Source organism: Propithecus coquereli, unplaced genomic scaffold, assembly GCF_000956105.1.
Source record: "Propithecus coquereli isolate 6110/MARCELLA unplaced genomic scaffold, Pcoq_1.0 Scaffold13, whole genome shotgun sequence".
Taxonomy (NCBI): Eukaryota; Metazoa; Chordata; class Mammalia; order Primates; family Indriidae; genus Propithecus; species Propithecus coquereli.
In genome coordinates, this window is record NW_012137191.1 from 1,987,236 (window position 1) to 2,015,042 (window position 27,807).

A 27,807-nucleotide genomic window follows, 5' to 3' on the forward strand; every position below is an offset into this window, starting at 1 on the left:
TGCCCCGGCAGCGCGCAGCCTCCACTCCTGGTGCCACCTCCAGTGCGCCCGGCACGCGCGCGCCCCGCAACCCCTCCCTCACCCCTTCCCCGCCGCTCAATCTCCGCCAGCCGCGGTCGCTGCATCGTCCGGGAGCTGCGAGAGGGTGGCAGCAAGGCGCGGCCACCAGCAGTGACACCATGTGACGGGCACGGCTCAGTGACACGCAGCCTTGGTTAAAGAGCGGGCGCGCAGGAGGGGAGGAGACGTCGCGCGGGACGGGGAGGAATGGCCTGACTTTCCCCTTTAAACCATCACGAGCCATGGATACAGAAGGGCGACGCGGCCCCCAGCCGGAGAATGAATAGGATTCGAGACCCTCAGCGCCCGCGCGTGTCGATGTAAGTGCGAGGCCGGTGAGCAGAGTGTGGGTGGGGGTTGGTGGTGGGGGGAGATTCTGATGCAATCGGCCCCGAAAGGAGGAGGAGAGCCAGGCGAGCGCGGGTTGGGGCAGCCACGCCACTCCGCCTGAAGGTCGCTGGGAACCTCCGCCCTTCACCTTCCTCGGAAATCCGCCACGCCGAGCCAAGCCTCCCCGCCCAGCCCCGGCTGAAGGGGCCACCTTTTCCCGGCCGCCGCAGCCAGACCTTGACACAAAGGACATCAAACGGCCCGGGATAAAAATCCCGGAAGGGCGGACACCTCAACATCGCCTTTTGTCACCTTTCCCTTTATTTCCCGAGGTAAGGTGATTTTCCGTTCCGGGGAGCGTTGAAGGAGCTGCAGCGGGGATGTTTTAGATGTGAGAGGAGGCCGTAACGTAGAAATCTTCCCTGCGGGCGTGAAAGGAGGGAGAGCGCGGCTGTGTACGATGGGTTTGGATTTTGCTTTTAGGAAAGGAAAAGTCCGGGTCGTCTGTTCTTCCCCGAACGCACGCGGCAGCGCGACGAAGCGCAAGGGCCCCTGATTTCACCTTCGCGTGGGCTGTGGCTTACTTTTTGGCCAGTTTTTATGGTGGCAGAGTGTGGTACTAGATTTGGTTACATTTTACGAGGGTCAGGGACCACCCAGGTCTGGAGGGAGAGTGCAGCAGACCTGAGTGCGCCACGACGTACCGGAGGAGTGAAGACCTTTAGAAGGAATTTCCTGTGTCCGCAGGGCCCGGAGCAGAGCGTGTGATGGCCCCAGGGGCGCTGCGCGCGGCCGGCTCGGGAGCCGAGTCCCGGAGCACGAGTAAACGGGAGCACATTTGCCTCGCGCTCTGCCCTTCTGTAACACAGAGGAGTAGGAGGATGCGGGCAGTGACTTACTGTCCTTTCCCGCCCTGGAGAGGCTCTTTCCAAAATGAAGAGAGTGGCAAAGGAGGTAGTGCTTTTCCGAGAACCGGGGATCCACTTGAGCTGGCGAACAAAAGGCCACCGCTTGCGCGGACCTGGGCGCGGGTGGCGCTCGCCTCCAGTCTCACCTCCTCCCCGCACCCGCGACACCTCGGGTTGCCACAGGCGGCCTTTAAACTCGCTAGGTCTATGCCGGGAGGAAAGCGCGCCTTAGCCCTCGTGCGCGCCCCTCGCCCCCCAAATAATCCATGGGCTTCTCAACACGCACTGCGACCCCGCAGGTTACGCGGCTGCCTTGGCGCGGCTTCTCTGCCGAATCGCCTGCCCCTGGGTTTATGCTAAACCGTGGTCAGAAACTGCACAAGTGCATATATGGCGGCAAAAGGAATTTCGCGGTAATCGCGTCACGCAGTTCGCGGTGTCTTTCACAGGCTGCCTTGGGCTGCGGGAGGTGGTGCTACAGTTGAGAGTCCTTTGTCTTGCTCTGCGACGCGGACCTGGGGTTTTTACAACCTTGTTTCTCTGGTGGAAACCTAACTGCCCCGCCAGGATCACGTACTTTCACAGATGAGTCCATGGTGCTGTATGTAGTAAGAGTGGAAAAGACGCCACCGCTAGGAAACGGTATTCATTTGCATTGTGAAGGAGATTTGACATCTCTGCACTGGGTTTTTACATTTTGCGATATAAGGGGGAGAGGGGAATAAATTTATGGTTTGCAGAATGCAGGGCCCAGCGAGGCTGTAATTTGTCACCTTGATAGAAGAAACTGTGCAGCAACTCGTGCTTTTTCTGACGTCAGAAGGACAACGGAAATAAAACCTGAGCTGGCTGGCTGGCCTCATTGTCAAACATCTCAAGCTGGGTGGATACTCCTGAAATCTATGCAAAACAGCCAAGTCCGGGGCACTGATCTGGTGTAGACCCCCTGGATTTTGGTTCCACCCCAGCCTCAAAATGGCTTTGGTTTTCAGAGTCACTTGTATTCTCAGTGTGTCGCCCTAAGCAACCGGAAACCTGCACGTTTTGGTTTGAGGTCTTAATTCGCTTTTATTTATTTATTTATTTTTCCTAAATGTAGTCAATACACGTTTCCTACCCAGGGCTTACTGTGTGCCTGGTAGCAGCTAACAAGATAAACTTCTACCTTCTGTGAAGCTTCTGTTCTCAGGAGGGAAATAGACTACAGACATGCAGATGTATAAATATCAGGTATTCGTAGTGCAGTGAAGAAGTAAAATGAGATCATGTGATGGGGAGGACACTTGAAATAGAGTGACTCACTGGAAGGGCCTGTATGAGGGGGTGACATTTGTCCTGAGACACAAATGATGAGAAGGGAACAGCTATTTGAATAATTTGGGTAAGAGATCCAGCAGAGGAACAGCAAATATTAATATTATACTTAATGCACTTTGCTTTGCCTATAATTCAGCAGATTAGATTAATATATTTTAAAGGTGCTTTGGAGTCGTTAAATGTGTTCTGTTGCTTATGTATATTTTTTACGTTGCTCCCAGAATTAAGGCGGTGTGGTGAAAAGAGTACCCCGCATCTGGCCAGGCATCTGGCTGTTGCTACTCTTGCCTTTTTCTTTCCCTGGGTGATACTTGAGGGCAAACCCTGAGCTCATTCATTGTTCCCCTAATGTCCAGCACATAGTAGCTGCTTAATAAATACTTGTTGGGTTGAGACCTTGGCCAAGCCATCTTGTTCATCTCTTTATGATGTTGTTGATCATCTCTTCTTTTCCATATCTCATTATCTGTTCCCCTAAGTTTGAAATGTTAGAGTCTTTTTCTACTCTGCCTCTCCTCTCTTACGACCCTCTCCACTTTTGAGCAGTGACCAGGCCCTTGCAAATACTCCTCACACCTATCCCCTTGTCTCCATTCCTCCTGCCCAAGTTCAAGTTCCTGTCATCCAGCCTAGACATGGCAATTCCAGTAGTGTGTTGGGATACAAGATTCGTGGAACAGATATGGAGGGGCCCTGAAGAATCTAAGGGAAGAGGGTAGAGCACAGTACACATGGTTAAGAGTAAAGTAGCCAATTAATGAGGTGTAACAGCTTTCCAGTTGGTAGTTGGTCTCCTCCATACCAAGCTCTGCTCCTCTAATTCCTTTTTTTTTTTTTTTTTGAGACAGGGTCTCACTCTGTTGCCAGAGCTAGAGTGCAGTGGTATCTTCATACCTTACTGCAACCTCAGACTCCTAGGCTCAAGCAATCCTCCTGCCTCAGCCTCCCGAATAGCTAGGACTACAGGCTTGCACCACCACACCTGCCTAATTTTTCTATTCTTTTTAGAGATGGGGTCTTGCTATGTTGCCCAGGCTGGTCTCAAACTCTTGGGCTCAAGTAATCCTTCTGCCTTGGCCTCCTAAAATGCTAAGATTACAGGCATTAGCTATGGAACCTCACCCTGCTCCCCTAATTCAATCTTGACAATTCCATGAGATTTATATTTCTAAAACTCAGTTTGCATTTTCTGAGAACCTTGCTTCTAAAAACCTCTGGGAGTTTCTATCGGCTACAAAGAAAGTCTAAATTTCTTAGCTGATCACTCAGGGCCCTTCACAATCTGACTCCTTGTCTCTTCACATCTTTTTCTGGTATTCCCTTTCTCTCAATCCACCCTATGTACTCCCTCTCACTTTTGAGCCTCAATACCTGTGTGGATTCTAGACTGGAATGCCTCCTGAAATCCTATATATTTGTGATGGCTTAATCCAGATGCAACTTTTCCACCTCTTGGAAGAAGTGTTGATGTATCATCTCATTCTCATTTTCATAAGGATTTGTTACTCCTTAACTTTTTGCTCTATTGTCACTCCAGATGGAGGAAGATGGAGGCTAAGGGTTTAGGCTTTGAGTGAAATGTAAACATCAGATCTCCACTTAACCGAAGATCTTTGGCAAGGTGTTTAGCCATCTCCAAGCCTCAGTTTTTTTCATTTGTTAAATGGTAATGATAATGATAATGGCAGCGGCGGCGGTGGTGGTGGTGGTGGTGGTGGTGGTACCCATTTTATTGAGTTATCCTAAAGATTTAATTAAGATAATGGATGTGAAGTGTTTGGCACAGTGTCAGCATTCCATATATATTGAATTAAAAAGGACTTCAGGTTTCTAATCCCTCAGAGGAGGTGAAGAAAGTTGATCAGTAAAGTTCCCTTTATCTCTGAAATTCTGTGACTATTTCATCTTTTAAAAATACTTTTCTGAAAATAATATCTTAATGGAAACTACCTAAATCTTTTTAGTCTGTGGGAAAATATGCATCTATAAAAGATGGTGTGGAGGTAGAGAAATGATGGGCATAGAAGTAAGCACATTCAAAATTGCCATGATAGACTTCAGAAAAAGACACCTTGGTACACTGACCCTAAATTGTCTTTTAAAACATTATTGAGCCAGATGTGTTGGCTAGCGCCCATAATCCCAGCTACTTGGAGGCAGGCTGAGACGGGAGAATTGCTTGAGGCCAGGAGTTTGAGACCAGCCTGGGCAACATAGCAAGACCTCATCTCTAAAAAAATAACTAAAAGTTTTAATTAAAAAAAATTAGCTAGGTGCAGTGACATGTGCCTATAGTTCCAGCTACTCTGGAGGCTGAGTCCAGGAGTTTGAGACCAGTCCAGCAATATAGTGAGATCACCATCTCAGGGAGAAAAAAAAAAGTACTTATTTCTGAAATTTGATCACATATTCATTTATTTTCCGGTGATAACCTGTGTGTCAGGGTTACTTACTAATAGTAGAGAAGTTCAATGATTGGGAAGGCAACACAGTTTGGGGACACTAGCACTGGACTTGCAATCAAGAAACTCTGTTTCAAGTGAGGTTATTATGTGTCTTTGCCAAAAACTAGCAAGATACCCTTGAACAACTCATTTAACATTTTTATGCCTCATTGTCTCATCTGTCCAGTGCTAATAATAGTATCATATTGGAACTGCCTACCTTAGAGTTGTGCACCTGCAATGAGAACAGAGCTGAGAAAATCCTTAAACAATAAAAAAAAAAAAAAAAAACTTTTCAAGATGATAGTTATCTGGTGTTAAGCACACTGCTAACCTGCAGAGTTAGGGGATGGTTTTAGATTAGTGATTCTCAGAGCTGGCTTCACATTAGAGTCACCTGGGGTCTTTTAAAACCTACCAATGCCCCGACTCCATCTCTAGAAATTCAGATTTAGTTGGCCTGGGTTGGAGCCCAGATATGGGAACTTAAAAAAAAAAAAAATTAAAAAAATAAAAAACCATCAGGGGTAATTCTGATAGCAGTGGTTTAGATTTATAGCAAAGAAAACAAACAAACAAACAAATCAGAAATAAAATGAGGACCTCCGTATGTTGCTTGATAAAGTCTTAGTAATGCAAAATTATGAGCTTGACTGACTTTCCCCCCTGATATTACTAAACCAACCAGTTGTTGACATCACGGAGCCACAGCCTCGGGTTACAATTTATTACCTGAATTTTCCCAGGCATAGAAGCCTGTCCAGTGATACAGCCAGAGCCACATGAAGATTTAATGTGTGGATCTCAGTTTCAGTCTCTTAGCAGTGATGAAGATTGGAAAAGAAAGAGACAATTGAAAGGAAAAGGAAAGGAATAGGCTGTGACTCAAGGTGTGGAAGGAAGAGGCTCTGAGAGGGAGGCAGAAAGGGCAAAGCACAGAGAAAAAATTGTCTTTGAGTTATTGAACTGGTTTTGTTTAGGTTGCAGACTGGTAGCTACAGGGCTAAATTAAGCCTGTGAGCATATTATACGTGATTTACACTTTCTTTTAAAATTCTTTGGAGTTCATTTCCAACACTTAAATATCAGAATTTCACTTAAAATCTCAATTTCTGACATTTCTTGAAAGAAAACCAAAAGATCTGGCTCATTCCTCCTGCTAGTTGGAAGGAAATAGATGGGACGTGTGTTCTCCTGTTCCCTGTGCCCAGTCTGCTTTGCTAATTTATCCTGCCTACCTGGACACTGGCAGCTTTTGTTTTTAATGGTTAGTTAAATCTGTAGATCTTAACACTGGCTGCACATTAGAATGCCCTGGAGAGGATTTAAATCACCCATGATTGGATCCTGTCCTAGACCAATTAAGTCAGAAACTGTTGAGTGTGGTGCCCCCTTATCACTCTGTTTTTCAAACCTCCCCAGGTGCTTCCTATGTCCAGTCAGAACTGAGGACTACTGGTCTACTAAGTCAACTATTCAAGAGATTTGTCTACCAGTCCATCTTTTTATCTTTGAAAATGATCCACTAAGAAATAGTATGTGGAATCATTAATGCAGAGGACTTTGGAACTGGGAGAGATCTTTGAGAGGGCATCAGTTAACTCAACCTTCCTATTTTAAGGTGAGAAGACAGAGATCCAAAGAGAAGAATGGAATTGTTCAAGGACTGTAGCCATCATTTCGTATTGAATTATAAAATGTGTTTTATTACATTTTCTCCTTTCATATATTTTTAAAGGTTTCTTTTTATAAATGATCCTCTTTACATGCACCACTTTATGGTGTTTTAAAATTCATATTGTTTCTGTTTTTCCTATTTTGTTAGGAGTTAACTGTCATAGTTTAGCTAGGGCTTCAAAACAGACAAAACTGCTATCCATCTCTTCTCCTTCTGGGATGAAAAATTAAAAAAAAAAAAAAAAACACTAACTGCCATCTATTGTTTTTAGTCCAAGAGCAATCTTTGATCAGAAACATTAGAACAAAAACATATACACACAAAGAAAAAGAATTTTCTGAAAAGCTGGAATATTCCAGGCTGTTTCAACTCCATAAGTTTTCAGTAATTATTTAAATCCATTAATTTCCAATTGATGAGAAAGATTTTTAATTTTGTTGGTATTCACATTACTCTAATACACTCACTGTTCTAATTAAATTAAGCTTCAAATGTTTGTTGTTGTTTTTTAATGTAATATACAGTCTGTCCTACTATATCCAGAGTTACAGGTTGACTTCATTAACTTCTGGAGTTTATCGGTATTTTCTGCCTTAAAAAAAAAAACTCAGGGTAGGTTCAAAATATTTGAATATGGCTAGATTAATTCCAGGACATCATAAGCTAGGCATATTGATAACAGATATTTAAAAGATCATATAGGAGCCTGAAGAGAAAAGGAATTATGTTGTGAGAGCAAGTGTTGGGGTACTGTGAACAAGATAGGACGATATGGGCAATCTATCCAAGGAAGTTAGCAGCTTATCTCCATGCCCCATGCAGAAACGTCCATACTTACCCCTGCTGAGCTTCCTTTAAGGTAGGGCTTCTGTCCTGGCACTACTGACATGATGGGCCAGATAAAACCTTGTTGTGCATGGCTGTCCTGTGCATTGTATGATGTTTAGCAGCATCCCTGGCCTTGCTCTGCTAGATGCCTGCAGAACTCCCTCACTTGTGACAACTAAAAAACGTCTCCAGACATTGTCAAATATCTCCTGGGGGTGGGGAGGGAGCAAAATTGTCCCTAGTTGAGAATCACTTCTGTAATACAACTCTTTCTCTGGACTTGTAGTAATCATGCCAAGAATTCTTAAACACTCCAGGCATAGTATCTGGGATATTAATGATAAGTACCTTCCATTTATATAGTACTTTGCAGTCTTAAACGTATTCTCACGTAAATCCTACATGCCCAGGTCAAATGTAAAGGAAATTAAGTGGCAGACTTAATGAAAACTCTGAGGTAGGACTATACACATTGCTTCATGTTCCCATTTTTGTTTTGTTTCCAATGGAGACATTGTGTTTGTGAGAATATATTGTCTGCAGACAGGTGATCATAGCTTTCTCTTTCAATTTAGTCATCATCTTTGTTGTTAACACATAGTTACTATCACCATGTGCTAGAGACCTCTAACGTCTATGGTACTTGTCCCCAAGAAGTTGAAATAGTAAATAAAAAGATTATTAAAATGTAAAAGAGCCCTTGCTATGAGCCAATGAATGATCTACACAAAAATGCTATAAGAATTCATCATTGGTAAATAATCAACCATGGGTTAGTCATTGGAGAAAGGCATCACAAGACGTTGGCTTGAAATTTTTTACAAAAGCAAGCAAGCTGGGCTCTGAAAGAAATGTCATACTTAAGGTGGCACAAGCTCTATGGGAAGGTGGGGAGAGCATGTTCAGGATCAGGGGAATGGCATGAACAAAGCAGAAAACTGCGTAAGAGTAGACCTGTTGCAGGAATGGAAGGTTCAGAAGGATTGCAGTGGGAGAGAAAATTAAAGACAGAGTTATGAGTAATCTGGGCTTTGAATTCAAGGTTCCAAAGATTACACTCCATTCTGCAGACATTAGAAACAGTTACTATTGGCAAGGTGGGAAGAGGAATGTGCGAGACACATACTTTCAGCAAGAATCTGCCTCTGTAGATGGGAGACAGTAGGGGGTCAGTGGTAGTGTGCAGAAGAGTGACTGTGGCACACAGAGTTGTAGAGCTGTAAGGAACAAGAGAAAGGGAAGGGACATTGTGAAGGACTGTTGGCAGGACTTGGTGACGGATTAGATATGAGGTGGTATTAAAGTGATACCGGCTTTTTAAGTCTGGGCAACAGGAGAATGCACATTATCTTTAACAGAAATAGAAAAGCTGGCATGTGAGGGTCAGGTGATGTGTTCAGTTTTAGGCATATGGAGTTTGAGGTAATGGCAAACATCTTAATGGAGCAGTCCAGCAGGTAGCCAGAGTCTGAAAAAAATTAATGGAACTTTTTCTGACCAGGAAGGAACCTGATAGATCATCTCTCCTTCCTGCCCTCTCATTTTACAGATGATAAAACATGTGACATGTTAAGTGGCATGATCATTATCAAGCAGTACTTATGCAAAGGAATTCTAGTTTTATAAAATGAAAAAGACTGGGAAGAAAGATGCCTGTGTGGGATGAAACCTGACACTACAGGCATGAAGCCCACAAAAGGAAAGAATTTGGAATGTATGGAGCAGGAAGAGTCAAGGGCCACAGAGCTACTTCTACACTAAAGGTGGGAGGAGGGAGGGAGCTGGCAAAGGAGCCAAAAGCTGCACTTAGGGGGTGCAGCGAGGGGTCAGTTGGGAGAGGTCAGTAAACAGGAACGATAGTCACAGCAGCTTACGGGACCCAGGCCAGGCACTGTTCTACGTGCTGTATGTGGACCAAATAGTGGAATCTTTATGACTGTACGTGGTAGAGCCAGAATTTGCCAGTCAAGCATGATTTTAGGGGAGTGATGAACACAGGAGCAAGTAGTTCAGAGACTGTTGGCCGCAAAGAGAGAGAGGAGGTGGTAGTTCAAGGTTCTAGGCAAAGTTACTTTTCAGATTAGGAGCTCTGAGACTGATGGACGTCCAGAAGTCAGGGCAGGGCAGCCAGAGAGGGGAAGTAGAGACACAAGGTCCTAGTGGAGAAGCTGAGACCTTGAGCACTGGGTAAGCCATCAGTCTTGGGCAAGAACAGAGAGAAAACATTTATTCTTCAGAGACTGCTTACTAGCTCCCAGCCTTTTCACTACTGAAGGCCATTTTTATTATTCCCCACCTTCCAAGGACTCCAAGTTTTCAAAGATTTTGATTATCAACTTTAAGCTTTTATTTTAAAGTTGTATGCAGTGCAATGTCTAGATCTTAAGTTTACTGTTTAATGAGTTTTGACTAGTAACTTTAATATAGTAATTCATTTCCTATTTGTATTACTCAAAGATACATAAAATTGCTAATTAGAACTTGGATTATCAAGTTAATACAATCTAGCTAAAAGTAAGGATAGGTGACAATTTAGTTAACCTGTTTAATGTATTTGAGGCCTTTTGAAATATAGAATCATATTAGTTCATAGATCCATATCATCATCATCTAAGACTCCCAAGGTCCAGGAACCCCAAGTGAGTGAACAGGCTCAGTCAGTTATGGGAAGAGCTGGCCGAGAAGAATAGGACCATTGTTGGCCTTAGGCTTAATAGTTTCTTTCTCTTTCTTTATTATATATATTTTTATATATATATACATATATATACATAGTGAAATGGTTACTATGGTCAAGCAAATTGGCATATCCATTATCTCACATGGTTACCCCTTTTTTTGTGGCAAGAACACTTAAGATCTATTCATTTAGCAAAAATCACAAATATAATATGATATTACAGATTGAGCATCCCTAATCTGAAAATCAAAATGGTTCAAAATCCAAAACTTTGAGCACTGACATGATCCTACAAGTGGAAAAATTGTACACTTGACCTTCTGTGACGGGTCACAGTCAAAATGCAGTCACATCTTTGTTTAATGGACGTAATTATTAAAAGTTTTGCATAAAGGCTGGGTGCAGTGGCTCACACCTATAATCCTAGCACTCTGGGAGGCCAAGGTGGGAAGACTGCTTGAGGTCAGGAGTTCAAGACCAGCCTGAGCAAGAGTGAGAATCCGTCTCTACTAAAAATAGAAAAATTAGCTGGGCATCATGTCAAGTGTCTGTAGTCCCAGCTACTCAGGTGGCTGAGGCAAGAGAATCACTTGAGCCCAGGAGTTTGAGGTTGCAGTGAGCTACCATGATGCCATGGCACTCAATCCAGGGCAACAGAGTGAGACTCTGTATCAAAAAAAAAAAAAAAATAAGTATTGTATAAAATTACCTTCAGGCTATGTATTTAAGGTGGATATGAAACAAACGAATTTCATGTTTAGTCTTGGGCCCCATCAAAGATAGCTCATTATGTGTATGCAAATACTCCAAAATCTGAAAAAAAACTAAAAAAAATCTGAACTCTGAAACATTCTGTTCCCAAGCATTTCAGATAAAGGATACTCAACCCGTATTAACTACAGTCCTCATGGTGTACATTAGATCTCTAGACTTGTTTATCCTACGTATCTGCAACTTTGTATCCGTTGATCTACATCTTCCCATTTGCTCTCCCACTACCTGTAACTGCTGTTTTATTCTCTATGTCTGTGTATTTGACTTTTTTTCCAAGATTCCACATATAAGTGAGATCATGCAGTACTTTTCTTTGTCTCTGGCTTATTTCACTTAGTATAATGTCCTCTAGGTTCATCTATGTTGCAGCAAATGACAAGATCTCCCTGTTTTTAAAGATTGAATAATGTTTCATTGTATATGCATATATGTAGACCACAGTTCCTTTATCCATTTGTCCATGGATAACACTTTGTTGTTTCCATGTCTTAGCTATTGTGAACATGGGAGTGCAGATACCTTTACAAGGTGATGATTTCATTTCCTTTGGTAATGATGTGATGGTAATGTTTAAGAAGGGAGTTCTTACCTTTTAGAGATATATGCTGAAACATTTACAGATGATGTGGTATCTGGGATCTAGTACAAAATAATTCCATGTGACGGTAGGGGTAAAAAAAAAAATGCAACAACACAAGCCTGAATTGATAATTGTTGAAGTGGGTACATAGGAATTCATTATACTATTTTGACCGCTTTTATATATGTTTTAAATTTTCCCATAATACAAAAGTTTGAAAGAAAGGAATAAATACAATTAAGGATGTCAGTCAGGGTTTAGTTGCATTTAACAGAGATCCTTTTATCCATGTTAAGCAAAACGGATTTAGTACAAGGAATCAAGTGCCTATAAATTAGTTAAAATTGCTGGCAGAACAGACTCTTCGCTGGGCCTCTAGGAATAATTACCATAACAACACCATTCAACTGGCCTGCTAAGGTTAACTGCTATTTGTACCTCCATCGGGAAGTCAGGAAACCAGGAAGCCATTATCTCTACTGCATGCTCCAGGAGCACATCACTTGAGCCGAATCTGATGATCAGGAATCATAGCTACAACTGTTGGCTCCAGTGCTACCTGCTGCACCTTTTGGAACTGACCAAGGAAAATGGATGCCTTGCTCTGGCCACCACTGCTCTCTGATAAGTGGAATCTCGATCGTATCTAGCGCCCTAGCTGCAAGGGAGTATGGGAAATGTAGTTTTCAACTTTCTCTCCTTGGCAGGACTAGACTAGAAAGAGGAGGGAACAAATACTGAGGGGGTCAGTCTACCACAAAGTATTAGCAATTACTATATCAGTACTTTTCCCAGTACAAGTAATGCCTTCCCTATCTTCCAATCTAATATTACCTATTTTTAGACACAGTTCAAGTCCTATCTCTTTATAAAACCTTAGCTGGTTTTATAGGCCTCATTTATTTCTCCTCCTTCCTGCCTTCCTTTCTTCTTTCCTTCATGCATACCTACATATATGTACTATGTATGTATGTATGTATGTCTCTGAAATATTTCTGGACCTATTCTTTGTTCTGCCGTGTAATTTGCTCTGTATCATGCAAATATTTTATGGTACACTGTCATTTTATATAGGAAAGTCTTGATTGCTTAAATAGGCTCTAAGTGACTTAAGGCCAGACAAGTTTGTGTATCTTGTCCTTTGATACATAACGCCATACAGAGTAAAGAGTAAGTTTATGTATTATACATTGGTACAAGTAATAAAATGTACCAATAAGCATGCCAAGGTGATAATGTTTGCCTTAAGTACCTCACAAGATTGTGGCAAGGATCAGAAATGTTCTGTACTGAATAAACTAATTTGTAACCTACTATAAATGTTGAGCGATAGTAATTATGGTTGGGTCAACATCAAGATCTTCATACCACGACTCCAGTCTGCCTTTTAATTAATTGTATAGTCTAATGATTGCTTCTATCTTTCAGTGAAACTATAATTCTTTGTTTGTTGAACTCAACCTGCACTTCCTGCCTCTGTGCCATTGACCATGTTCTCCTTCCACTGAGAAGTTTCAGCTCAGGCTCCATCTCCCCCTGTCAATCTCCGCTCCACCTAGCACTCTGGATGTCCACCAATAATGGTGGGATGTCAGTCTCTGGCACAGTCAGGCAGTTAACCACGCGTTACCAGTAATGGTATAGACCTGTGTTTAGTGACATAACTCAGGATAGGAGGTGATTCTTTGTTAAGTGAAAAAAAATGTTTTAAAAACTCATTGGTATGATTTCTGTTTTTGTAAATGTGTATCTACTTTTTATATGTACTGATTCTTTCATTTAACAGATATTTATTGAGTGTCTACTGCGGGCCAGGCGCTATATCTATGTGCATAGAAAAACCCTGGGGAAGACCATACAACGATATATATACAGTGATCATCTCTGCTTGCTGAGATAATAGGTGAATTGTTTCTTTTAGCCTATTTTGCTACATTTGCAAAATTGTGTTTTCCAATATTTCTGCCCAAACCTGTATTTATTTATTTATTAATAAAAAACTGTTTTAAAAAATTCTGTTCTTCAGAATGCTTACAATATATTTATATTCCATGAAAAAGTAGGTTAAAAACAATCTAAAAATCCCTGATGTTAAAATAAAAAGGGGGCCGGGGACTAGACACAGAAAGAGCAAGAAGGAGAAAATACATCAAAATCTTAACAGTGGCCCATTTTGGGGTGCTGGAAATTCTTTTACAATGTCTGTTCTAAAGATTCTATAGTGATGCTGCCTCAGATCCCTGAATTTGACATTTTTCAAACTTTTTTAATCCCTTCACCGCTTAATACCCAATAAATACATGATAAATTGAAGAAATAGTATTTTCCAAGTATGGCCTCATCCTTGGTGATATGTGTCGCTAACGCTGTTAATTTTCCCCTTCCTTTTCTGTTTTCATTTTCAAGAACAAGTTAGATTTCAGAGAGGTTATTTTATAACAATAAAAATGTATTGTGTGGCATTTACCTAATACTGACATTATTTTAGTGGCCGAGACTTCATCTATTCTTTTTATTCTTTTTCCTTTTTGTCCATTTCTTTAAGTGACTAGTTATATATACACACACACATACACATACATATTTTTAATGTGAAAGTTTAAATTTAAACAGTAGACTCCAGATCTATTATTAGTCAATCCTTTCTCTCCTCAGAAAATTTTTGTCTGGTGCCCTATTTCCTTCCAGTTTGTAGAGGGGAAAAAAAAGTCTCTGTAACCAGATTGGAAATGCCATCGGCTGAATTAACTTTCTGTCAGACCTGTAATATCACTTCAGTGGCCTTTGAGGTAGTCATACAAGAGTCAGTGTGACAAGACTCCTAGAAATTACCCAGTCGAGCCCATTTGGACAACTTTCATCATTTGCTTCTAAGGGTGAGAATGGGGTTCAGCCATTTTAATGTATTTCAGCTTTTGCAAAGTAAAGACAGATTGCAAACCATTGCTGCTGTGTGAAGACGCTGAAGGCAGAGATGGGCTGGTCTCTGGCACTACCTCTGTGGCTAGAAGAACCAGCCTCAGCCCAGGGCAAGGGGGCTCAATCTCCCTGTCCAGGCTCTCTGCCTTCCAGGAAAGGCCTTGCAGGAAGGATGAGCTTCCTGGAACCTGAGATATTAGAAAGTGCTCGCGTTGTGACACATAACAGGATTCTGAAACCAGGGATCCCGAAACTTTTATTCTAGGGAGGAGACTATGTGAACAAAAAGGAGTAAAGCGAGGCCTGGCTGTGAAAAGGGAAAAAGAGAATTTCTGAAAAAAAATCATTCTAGGGTATTTTCTGTGGGTCTTCAAATATTATAAATTAGTAAAATGTTTCTTGGGATACTACTAGGGTGCTTACTTAGAGGGGCTCATTGGAGTTTGACTGTTAACTGGGTTACAGTCATCTTATGGAATTCAGGATCAGATAAAGTATCAAAACGTTGTCCAAGGGGATTTGCCAATGGACATATTAAAAAAAAAAATTCACTGACATTCCACTTTGTTCCATGGTCCCATCACCTCACTGAGAGTGTCTCCGTGAGGCTCCCATGCATATATTGGCCTTGCTTTTGAAGTTGTGTTTGCCATCTGCTTTTTGACTTGTGATGCTGCACCCCTGAAACTCTTTCCCTCCCTTTTATACTATTGGTGATATTGGTGACCCCTCAGAAATTTAAACCACAGTCATCCATGTGGGAGAAAATGTGAACTCTGGAAGTCTTTTGTTTCTGATGAGGAAATATAGTAGCAGGTGGATTAACTCAAATCCCCTGAGTATGAGTTTTTAATTCCCTAATTCCATGACATGGAGTAATTTCATTGAAGAGATTGATTTAATCTCTTGCAGTTGATGGATAAACTGTTTGCAAAATTTCAAAACACAAATTCAACCTTTGCTGGTTGACCACCAGGTTGGGTAGTTGATCCCTGGTGATGCCATTTATTGAGGATTTGCGTTTTTATTAAGCTGGATTGCTAAATCAGAGGTGCTTTTGTGTCTATACAGTTGGTACCCAGGTAGATGTGTGGCTTGTGATCGGATACATTAAAATAACTGAATTGCTTTCATTTTAAACACACTGTTTCATAAAAGGGCATCTATATTGCCAGCAGCTATCATGTCATTCCTATAAACCTGAGCATTAAGATTATGAAACATGACTCACTTTATAGTTAAAAATGGAGGGAAATTTATAAAAGGCATAAAATTAGAGATGAGCCTCTATAACTTGATACACAAAGATTGCTTTGATACATCTAGTCGTGAAATGTAAAAGTTGTATTATCAATAAATTAACCATGTATTTACTTGTGGTAGTTTATTTTTAATCAGTGATGTTTTTCATATGTTTAATTATTTTTTATTTTGCTGTATTTTAGGTGTGTCAAACATATTTTTGCTGCTGTCTACTAAATACATTTAGAACAAGAGAAATTTGGACTAATTATTTGACTACAGATACTTTCTAATCATGATGCATTTCAAAAGTGGACTTGAATTAACTGAGTTGCAAAACATGACAGTGCCTGAGGACGATAACATTAGCAATGATTCCAATGATTTCACAGAAGTAGAAAATGGTCAAATAAATAGGTAAGTATTTTTGCACTAACACTTTCTATCATTAGATAAAAGAAATGGCTCAAAAAAATTATTCTGGATTTTAGTTATTCTCTTGAATTATTCATAACTAAAGTTATGTTCCATCTGAAGATGCAATTTGAATTTCTTATGTGACATCTGTTGAGCATAGTCTACAATAACAGATGAAGCAAATAGGAAAGTAAATTATTCATCTTTTTAAATCTTTCAAGTCTAATAAAAATGTGTAAATACATTGGACCCCAACCAGGCTCTGTGTTATGAATTAGACAGACGATTGGAATTTCATGGCATCCCATATCCAAATGTGTACTATAGTCATTTGTACACATTTGGAGACATGGTAAAAGTTGCATTTGCCAATGATCTTGTGTGAAAACTGCAAGTATGTCATCATTATAGGCATCATTTGTAGTGTGGATTTTAAATAAGAATAGTTGAGCCCAAATGGCTCTATGAGGAACTATAGTACATGAAAGAGAAAGAAAGGAAAGATGCCATGAATGCGAAAGGCAGAGGGGAGGAGGGAGAGAGGCAAGGTGGGAAGAGTGCTGGCCTAGAAGCTTCCTGCCACCAGCTGTGACCTTGGGCAAGCCCATCTAACTCTCCGGTCTGTGTTTCTTAAATTACAAGAGTAGAACCAAATGTCTTTTAAAAAAAAATGATTTGGGGCATTATCTGACCTATTGATTTTATAGCTGGTTTGGGTAGATCCTTAGCAGGAAGCCCTCCAGCTGGGGAGTTAGTGGCACAGCCTTCGAAAAAACTAGGAGAAGGGAGTGATGTATATGGGACTATTAGAACACCAACAGGGCTAGGCTTTGGGAGGGTCAAGAGCAAATTGGGATGGGAGTGGATAAGAACACTATATCAACTAACCAGGCATTTTTGTGGAAATCATTTCTGATTGTCTACTCTACATTCTGGTAGAGTGGGTAATTGAAAGCCCGGCGTTGGATTTAATAATACATGTACTCAGAAGTTCTGACCCTGTCTCTCCTTTTTTCCTCCCTTAAATGTGCTTAGAGGTTAAGTCCCAATCCAGACACTTTTCTTCATTATCATCCAAGTATTGTTTACTGTGTTAGGTGATGTTTCTTATTATTGGACTCAAGTGTTACTTCTTTTGTCTTATCTGAGTGATGACTACCTAATAACTACCATTTCTTGAGTGTCAGATATTTTACATAGTTAAATATGTTAATGTGTTAATAGTTAAATATGCAAATATGTTAATATGTTAAATAGTTAAATATGTTACATATTTCTTATAACCGCCATGCAAAGCAGCTATGCTTCTGCAAATGAAAAAAATGTCAAAATTTAGTGTACAAATGAGGAAACTGAGGCACAGAGAAATAAAATAACTTGCCCACGGGCACACACAGGTCTGTCTAAAGTTCTTGTCTTTCTACTCTACCCTCCTGCCTCTGGTTACAATGCTTGGACATTGGCACAAAGGCTAGTCTTCAATATTTCTATTAAATTCTACCAGTGCCATTTTATGTGCTGTACTCCCGGAGTATTCTGTAGTCACTACTGACCTCCACTGAATGGTGCAAGGGATTCTTACCATTTCACAAGTAGAACATTTTGGTTTTATAACAAAGCTTCAGTCTCAAAGCAATCCACATCTCAAGGACCTTAAAGTGAGAGCCATTTATAATATTCAGTTTAGAATCTGAACTCAATTTTAAAAAGTATTACTTACTAAAAATGTGAAGTTTTTGAGGCAATTATCACTTGCAGTAAATGGAAGGAATACCTGTGTTCACCCCAGACTTGGGCACCTTGCCCAGATGAGCTCCCTTTCCCGCAGCCTCTGAACAGGGCAGTGAACTGGTGCAGAGTGAGAACTGTTGGATGTTGGCCACTTGTTTTGTAGAATTTGGTTCCACAAATGCAGTGTGATGTGTTGACTTCTTTATTTCCCTTCCTTCACTGACTCAGTTTGTGAATCTTGCTTCATTTCTGGCTCTAAGGCAATTAAATTAAAATCAACATATTATAGCATGAAGCTAATAAATGTAAATAAAATTTTTAAAAGATCCCTGCCAATTTTATTTAAGGTCTCTATTGGGTGATCTGGCTTACTGTATTGGCATATTTTGGTAGTCCATGATTTCTGCAAAAGCTACACCTAAATACCCCTCGAGACTGGGTGCAATGGCTCATGTTTATAATCCTTGCACTTTGGGAGGCCAAGGCGGGAGGATTGCTTGAGGTAAGGAGTTCGAGACCAGCCTGGGCAACAGCGAGATGCCGTCTCTACAAAAAATAGAAAAATTATTCAGGTGCGGTGGTGTCCACTTGTAGTCCCAGCTACTTGGGAATCTGACCCAGGAGGATTTCTTGAGCCCAGGAGTTCAAGGTTTCAGTGAGCTATGATGACCCCACTGCACTCTAGCCCCAGCAACAGAGTGAGAGCCTGTCTATAAATAAATAAATACCCCTCACACTTCCTGCAGCTTTCTCATTTGTGGGAGAAAGGTAGGCCCAATTGTATAAGTCTAAGAGAACCATCCCTCCCCAAACCGTGAATTTCTAGGTAACGGTGCATCTTTTTCGGAAGATGTTGAAAGGAAAATGTTGAAAGGATGTTTAGGAAAATGTTGAAAACAAACGTTGATCTTAGATTACCTGGCATCTAGCTAATATCTTTGCTTGGAAACTCCTCACTAGGATATAATAAGAATCATTTTTCAAGTTTAGTTAGAAATACAGTAGAACCATTGGACATTAAGACAACTGCCCATATTCCAGTTCAGTTGTTTTATTGTATCTCCTAATTTTTGGACTGTAGTCATAGAAACCTATACCTGGAATGGCAAAACCTTTTTTTATAAAATGTTCATGAGACTGGTGCTGCAGACACTTTAATATGTATATGAAACACTTGGAAACCTTGTTAAAATGCAGATTCTGATTCTGTGTGACTGGGTGGGGCCCGAATTACTGATTTCTAGCAAACTCCAGGTGATGCCCATACTGCTGGTCTGTGGGCCACACTTGCAGTAGCAAGCTCTAGACTCTTCCTCTAGATGTAAACTTCTTGAAAGAATGAACTGTTTTATCTTTATCTTATCCCTAGTACCTATCATAGTGCCTGCTACAGGGTGGACATTGCAAAATATGTGTTGAAAGAGAGTGAGACTGAGAGAGAGTAGTTAAGTACGTGGCTTTGGATTTCGACTTGTAGTGAATCCTGGCTCAGTCACAGATTTTATATGATCTTGTGCTCTGATCCTCAGTCTCATTCCTTTAACACAGGGATAATAATAATACTTTACCTTATGGGATTGTTGGGGAATATTTAATGCAATACTGTTTGTAGGTTAAGAACTCAGGCTCTGCACTCAGCCAGCCTAGGTTCAAATCTTGTGACAACAGTGTAGGTATTAGTAATGTAACTTTGGTCAAGTTACTTACTTTCTCAAAAATGGGCTAAAAATAATACCAACCACATGTAATTATTGTGAAAATAGATGAGAAAACCCATGTAAAATACTTGACACAGTGTCTGGCAATAGTAAGCCTCTTAGTATGAGAAAAGTCTATGCAATCCTCTTTCTTCAGCAAGCACTTTTCTTCTCCACCCCTAGGAGCAGTAATATTGCTTTAGGTTTTGGATGATTGCAAGTTATTGCTACCTTAAATTTATTCAAATATTAGTAGATTATCCTAGATGTATCCAGACAAATATTCATATATTTTAGTATTTATCTGCTGTTCTCATCTCTGTGTATAATTATTGTTGTCATGACCCAGGAACTATTGAACAAAATTTGAGAGTTTTTCATTAAGATTTGTTCTTTAGAGAATTTGAAGCAACTCTTATCATTTGAGTCAGCCTTTTGTTGTTGTTGTCATCCTATACATCTTTCAGAACTCATGGACTAAATTTTTATCACTCCAGAGGACTCTTGAAAAATTCTCCCTTCTCTTCTTCTAATATGTTTTCTATATCTTAGGGAAGAAGATTCCATACCTTCTTCCTGTATTCAATTTTTATGTCAGAACCTCACTGTAATCACTCCTGTTACAATTAAAGTCTCTTTTCTCCTATTTTCAGTGGAGTTTTTCTCCCAAATAATGCTTTGCTTACCTCTTTGTCTCTTCTCTTTAAATCCTTGTTTTTTTAATTCCTTTTTAAAATATGTTTTCCAATCTCTTTGTTACTTCTTTCCTCCCATTTTCTTTTCCTTTTTTATAGGATGTTAGCATTTTGGGGTAAGGTCATTTAAGTTCAACCAATCATCTCTTTTGTGTTATGAATCTTCAAATGAGACACTATAATCTAGTGAGAGTCTGCTTGGTAGAGATTAAAGTAGGAAGATTATCTTCCTATCGTACAACTCATCCTTAACTGGATTGTTGTTGATTTCTTTTTGGTTTTAAATAGCAGGTTTATGTTCCCACTTCTCGTCACCCTGTGCAGTGTGACTGACAGCTACATCCTTTTTAAGGCTTTGTCTATACAGGGTCACCACATTTGTCTATTTGGGGTCACTGTTATAGGGTTTGTTTTGCTTTGTTTTGTTCACAGAGCAATTGGCCACCTTAAGCTTAATTAAATTCTGCTTTATGGCTACAGACCCACCCAGTGCAAACTCTTTTTTTTCTTTTTCTTTTTTTTAGTACTTTTATCATCCTGAGACCACATGTCAAAGGCACCTTCTCCTATAGCACATTTTTAGTCAATTTTATTGCCAGAGGTCATGCTTTTTAACAAGCAATTGCATTTTTAAAATGGTGAGATAGCAGAAACTTGTGATAAGCTGCTCGACCTATTTAATTTGAATGGAATTTTCCATTACAAAAAGGTTGGTTTTAATCTATTCTTTAAAAATTTTCAGAAATACAAAGCAAAGATTTAAAGACTAATGAGAAGAAAAAGTTGAAATACCATGAAGAGAATAAAGAGGCTTTCTTTAAGAACTTCATTCTTACTTTCCCTGCAGCCTAAGCTACTCCCTAATTTCTTTTTTTTTTGAGACAGAGTCTCACTCTGTTGCCCAGGCTAGAGTGCCGTGGGGTCAGCTTAGCTCACAGCAACCTCAAACTCCTGGGCTCAAACGATCCTCCTGCCTCAGCCTCCCGAGTAGCTGGGACTATAGGCACGCGCCACCGTGCCCAGCTAATTTTTTCTATTTTTAGTTGTTTGGCTAATTTCTTTCTATTTCTAGTAGAGACAGGGTCTCACTCTTGCTCAGGCTGGTCTCGAACTCCTGAGCTCAAGCAATCCTCCTGCCTCAGCCTCCCAGAGTGCTAGGATTACAGGCGTGAGCCACTGCGCCCGGCTCCTAATTTCTAAATAGAAGATGCGCGTTCAGTTTGTGGAGAGTTCCTCTGAGTTGCTAATGTGTGGGTAGGTAGATGATACAGCGACAGCACTACTCAACCACTCTGGATGCAAGATGAGTTCAGTGACGAAGCCTGTGCTACAGATGAAGTAGTAAGTAGGTCAAAGTCCAAACCAGAGTGGAATAAGACTTGTGGAAGATGCGGGTTTGAATCGGCAGGAGGGGATTGGCTGAGAGGAGGACGGAGGGCCTCCGCGGGGGAGAGTGGATTCCCACTGCCTTGTTTTTAGTCTCTACTCTCAGAGTGCACTGGTCTTGTGTCAGCCCTCATCCCTTCTCAGGAGGGGCAGGGGGAGATAAGGTTGGAACATTGAGGCAAAATCAAATTAAGCAGTACCTGAAATTGCAGAGTGAGGAATTTGTACTTGGAACCTATTGAATGAGGGAGCCAGTGCAGATTTTTGGGAAAACCTATTAAATCTTGCTGCAGAAAGTAGACCAAAAGAGACAGAATCACTCAACAAGCAATAAGTTTTAATGTACTTTTTAAGGGTTAGTCATTAAAACAGCTCTGTCAGTCAGTATCATTATTCTCATTCTGCACAAGTTCTGCAGGAAATAGCTGGCAATCATGCAGGGACCTTATTCTTCCTCCCCTTCAATTGCACAGTGTTTGACCCTGCTGAGTGCCCCCTCGTGTCACAGTGCCTGTGTCCCTTTCTTCTCTGCACACCAGTCCTCTGCCACCAACACTGGGGACTGTTGCCAAGCCTGGAACTTAAATCTGCTGTAACAGGCAGTTTATTGGTACTTTGGTTTGCTTGAAAATGTTCAGGCTTCTCCTTTAATTTAAAAATAATGGAAATTCTCTTTGGAAAACAACTTCCTCCACAAGAAAAACAAATGGGAGACCTGCTGGATAAAGATTTAGTAGACTTGAGTTAGTTATTAAAATTAGCCTGATTAAATACAATTGGCCCTCCGTATCTGTGGGTTCTGTATCTATGGATTTAACCGAGGATAGAAAACTTTCAGAAAAAAATAAAAATAAAAAGACAACAATACAAGAATAAAGAATAATACAAAAATATACTATAACAACTATTTATATAGCATTTACATTGTATTAGGTATTATAAGTAATCTAGAGATTATTTAAAGTATACAGGAGGATATGCATAGGTTATACACAAATACTATGTCATTGTGTATCGGACTGGTATCTGCAGCAGGGAGAGTGGTGTCCTGGAACCAATCCCCCCCCAATACCAAGGGACACTGTACAGTCTTTTATTTAACAGCAACACTTAAATATGAGTCAATTTCATTTTGGAAAGTCCATCACCCTTGTTTCCTTGGACTGCCCATGTGAAAAGGGAAGGCTGCTTTCCTCTGCCCCTCTGTAGCCACATTGTAAACCTCAATTCTGGGGAAAGATTTAAAACGTTAAGGTCAAAAGAAAGGCCAAACCAATCATTACAGCAATGCTATACAGCTGCCAGAGTTGGTCTCCAAAGATATTGCTTTCATTATGTCATTCTCTTGCTAAAAACATGCAATACTGTTTCTTGGGCTTCTGCCTTTAAACTTCCCCTGGCTAATCTCACCCAAACCTGGAGTTTTCTTTTCTGGATTCCTTATTTCATCTTAATCTCCACAGCCAGACATTCCTATACTGGTGTTAGCTGGTATGGTCTTCCCTCAGCTGGAGGGTCAGCTCCTATGTTTCAGAAAACCGTGGTTTTTCCTCCACATCCTTTTGATCTCTCACAATGACTGGCAGGTGCTAGCCAAAGGCAGGGTTTGCAAATTGTGCAGCTAAATACCAAGTGAAGGTCTCAGAGTAAGTTTGTAGTATGTATATTTCCTATCTTTGGTTTATCCTGGTGAAATGACAAACTTGGAGATGTAATGCCAGGGAGAACCAGATCCCTTGGATTAAAGATGAAAAAGGTAGATAAATAAAATCAACATTGATGCTATACATGTTTCATTTAAAGTTTTATTGTGAAATATAGCATCATTCAAAAAAATGTATGGAAATATAATGTATAGTTTAAAGATACATGCTTCTTTAAGATAGTCCAGTTCAAGGAAAAATTCACTGTGATTAGTTCTTACCATGACCCGATAATTGAATTTCCAGATCTAGAAGAGCCAAAAAGCATCCCTCACACGTCTTACTAATACATGCAGCAGTTTTCCTATGTGGGAACTTTTCTTTGACAAAAGCATTTTTTTTAATGGAGAATTTTTAAAAATTAGAAATTTAGGCCAGAAGGTTCTGATATCAACCCTGAATATATTTGATTGTTCTTAGAGCTTTTTGAATTACTTCTATTTATTCCTATTTAATACACAGTTTACTCCATTCTACCTGTCTGACTCATTCCCTTCCCAGTTCAAGTCCCACTTTCCCCATGGAGAGAAATGACTAACATCAATTGCTCTTATTCCATGCCAGGCGAGGGACTGATGTTTAACATGTGCTGTCTCATTTAATTCTCCCAGTAATTTGGATAAGATAATGTAATAGTGTTACTCCCATTTCATAGATGAGGAAACTTAAGGCCCATGCCCAGGCCCTCAGAGCTAGTGAGGATTTGAACTCGTGTTCTAAATGCCATGCTTTCTTAAAGCCCTGGCTCTGACCTTAGACATGGACCAAATGCCTTGCCACCACCCTCACCCCGCACCATAATTTCCTAGTCTGAACTTTTATAGCCTAGTGTCTGCATCACTTATTGCATACCCCCACGTCTCCCCATTGCTTCTTCCCATCACCTGCATACAGCACGTGCTGAAGGAATGTTGGATGGTGAAACAGTTGTTTTCTTTTTTGCAGGGGAGAGGGAATTTCTATTTAATACCTTGGTACTCCAAGAATGTGAGCTCAGAAGGAAACCTGCCTCCAGTATTCTTTTAAATACAAAGTTTGTAGTCTTGATATTATCTAATTTTCCATTTAGAGAAAAATCTCTATAAATGGTACTTATTGTGTATAGTATTTAAATTTATTACTGATTCAAAATATATAGGTCTTTTTGATTTATGGTGATCTTTTATTTCATCTCAAGATGAGCACCTATTATTGGCATTATTTTGTACTAGGTAGAGTGAGGGATATAAACATGAATGAGGCAAAGTACCTGCCCTTGGGGCACTTATACTTTACTTGGTAAAAATAAGAATGTAGATAACTAATACTGGCAAAAAGAGAGAGAGAGAGAAATACAGCAGTTGAATACGGCTATAAGCTCTTAGGGAAGCAATTAGTAACTTTTCATGTGTAATATGCTTTGGTAAGTAATAACACATTTAGTCATGATGTTAAGCTTCAAATCATTATGAGGTTAAATGTATTATGCATGTCTTTACAGCAAGTTTATTTCTGATCGTGAAAGTAGAAGAAGTCTCACAAACAGCCATTTGGAAAAAAAGAAATGTGATGAATATGTAAGTATCATTATAATAAAATATGCATATTTATTAGCACATAAATTGGGGTGTTTTGAATTCATGTAACATAGTAGCAGAAGCATAGCTACCTGTATTCACCAGGATAATCCTCATAGCCTGTGTATTTTCTCCTGAAATCCATTTAAAAAAACCCAACTAGATCACTGAAAAAGGATTTCTTGAATTTTATTTCCATCTTGCTTCCTAGTAGTGCTTTAAGGGCTTTGGCTTGATGAACTTTCTTTGGGACTAGTGTGATTAGTGTGAATGTTTGTCTCTTTGTTCAGATTCCAGGAACAACCTCCTTGGGCATGTCTGTTTTTAACCTAAGCAATGCCATTATGGGCAGTGGGATTTTGGGACTTGCCTTTGCCCTGGCAAACACTGGAATCCTGCTTTTTCTGTGAGTATTGACATGACAGTACTTTCCATAATAAAACTGTATTTTCTGTATGTTTCTGTTATTCCATAGAAGAAACTGGAAAGATTTCTAAGTAGTTTTTCTTTTTTTTATTAACTTGGCTAACTTACCAGTACATACTTTTATATGTATTGCTTGAATGATTTTCCAAAATGCACCTAATGCTTATGAGAAAAAGGAAGGAGAAAAATCTTTTTATTAACCAAAAATACTGAAATAAGCATATGTAAATAGGATTAAAACATTTGGAAATACCTTTTTTTTTTCTTTTTTGTATTTTTGGACTCTTTACCTGTCACTTTAAATCTTAGCTAAACACTCAAAATAGTAAGAGATCTTTAATTCACCCAGTCACCACTTTGGCATTTGGATGCTGTGCAGCATGTACTATGTCCAAAGGTAAAAACAAATTTGTTTGTAATAAATATTCAAGAAGCAGAGAAACGTTCATGTTTTGAAGATGAGAAATTAGTGTGTACTTTCCCTCTGAGATTCACTGAAAAGAAAATGGGCAATTTTCTTTTTAAATAAGTTCATCTCAAACTGTTGGGTGGGACTTTCTGCAAATATAGAGAGGGCTTATTTTCAGTTGGAACAAGATTAAGACAGATCATAGAATTTGTACCAGGAAAATTCTCACCCAGCCTGATTCCCCTCTCAAAACCTACACGAGTATAGTGGTGAGGCAAGGTGAAATCCTCCTCTCCCGGGATCTCGCCTTTCTTTTTTGACCCTCCTCTTCTGCTCTTTGTTGACCTTGCTTACTAGTCTTTTTTGTTGTGTCCCCTTGGCAGGAGCATCATTTCCTTGGAAGTGGTGACCAAAATGGCTCCTCATCCTACAAACTGTACATATTCCTTTAGAAAGACATAGAAAATTTGAGATGAAAGAACATAACTACCTATTCCATTACTCAGGGAACAGAAACACCCATGCATGCTGTGTCCTATTAGGGATTCATATTCTTACTTTTGTGTGTAAACCCACCAGAGTGTCTTTCCTAGAATTAAAGAACTCTGTGTAGGACAGTAAGTTCAATACATTTTCTTCCATATTGTCAACCTAACTCAGTAAACCCAACTCTAGCCTCTTTTCTCTGTCACCCTGGGTGAATCTTTCTAAGTTGCCTTTCTGCTTATATATATCTTGAGCCAAGTGCCAGGTTGTAGGGTAAAATTATAAAATTGGACATGTTTCTATGGTGATTTTTTTTTTATACGTGTGAAACTGTGACCCTCTGAGGATACTGCAGACATAGTGGGAAGCTACACTTCTGATTTTCAGGGCATTGATGTGAGACACCTGAGTGCTAGTCCGAACTCCTCTTCTAAATGGCTATGTAGTATTAAGCCAGTTACTTAGCCACTCTGAGCTTCAGTTTCTTCCTCTTTAAAATGAGGAAATTGTGCAAGAAAAATCTCAGAACTCTATGGTTCTGTGTCATTCCAAAGCTGGAAATATATTCAGTTCAGAAAGGTGTTTTACATTGATCTCTCTCTCTCTCTTTTTTTTTTTTAGTTATTGTAATATATGTTATATGTTAACATAGTGGAAAGAGTCAATTCTTTAATGATGCTAACAACTCCTGTAGCTCTTTCTTTGTGCCAAGTACTACTCTAAGTGTTTATGCTTACAATTCTATGAAGTAGGTACTATTGCTACTTCCCTGTTACACAGATAAGGGAACTGAGGCATGCAGAGTAACTTTCTTTTTGGAATCTCTCTTTCTCACCATTTTGGGGACTTCCTTCACCTCTAGAACCTTTGTTTCCTACATCCCATTTCTTCCTCTTTCTGGATTTACTTCTCTCCTATTATTGCTGAGAAAAGGTGAATGGAAATAAAATTTTTGAGACCTTCATGTCTGATATATGTTTTTATTCTACCTTCACCTTTGATTGGTAGTTTGGCTGGATATAGAACTCTATATTGGCAATAATTTTCCTTCAGAATTTTGAAGGCGTTACTCCATTGCCTTCTAGCTTTTTCTGTTGTGAAGTCCCATATGCTTCTGATTCCTGATCTTTCATATATAGCCAGATTTTGTTTGTTTGTTCGTTTTTCTAGAAACTTGTCAAATCTCTCTGTTCCCAATGTTCTACAGTTTCACAATGATGTGCCTTGCTGTGGGCCTGTTTTCATCAGTTGTGTCAGGCAACGAGTGCATCCTTTTCTTTTAGAAATCTATAGCCTTCAGTTTGGGGAAATGTTCTTACATTATCGTATTGATGAATTCCTTCCTTCTGTTTCTCTTTTCTCTCTTTCCGGAACAATTACCCACATTTTGGACCTCTGGACTAGTCCTCTAATTTTTTAATCTTTTCTTTATTTTCATTTCTATGTTTCACTGTACTTTTGGGGGATATGTCCTCAATTTCCCCCTCAACTCTTTATTGAATGTTTTATATATGTTACTATTTTTTATTTATAGGAGCTTT

General features: G+C 40.0%; 1 protein-coding gene across 3 annotated transcripts in view; it reads left to right on the top strand.

Annotated features, from left to right (window-relative positions):
- Positions 1 to 217: 217 nt before the first annotated feature.
- Positions 218 to 27,807, top strand: part of SLC38A1 (solute carrier family 38, member 1) — a 64,165-nt gene continuing 36,575 nt past the window's right edge. Inside the window, exons 1-5 of one of the 3 annotated variants that reach the window (XM_012638468.1) lie at positions 218 to 380; positions 13,386 to 13,502; positions 15,964 to 16,177; positions 24,870 to 24,945; positions 25,236 to 25,351. In XM_012638468.1, coding sequence (XP_012493922.1) covers positions 16,056 to 16,177; positions 24,870 to 24,945; positions 25,236 to 25,351 — 314 coding nt within the window. In that variant the 5' untranslated portion in view covers positions 218 to 380; positions 13,386 to 13,502; positions 15,964 to 16,055. Of the gene's footprint in view, positions 381 to 461; positions 723 to 13,385; positions 13,503 to 15,963; positions 16,178 to 24,869; positions 24,946 to 25,235; positions 25,352 to 27,807 lie in introns of those variants that run through there. The other 2 variants (XM_012638469.1, XM_012638470.1) reach the window with 2 other exon arrangements.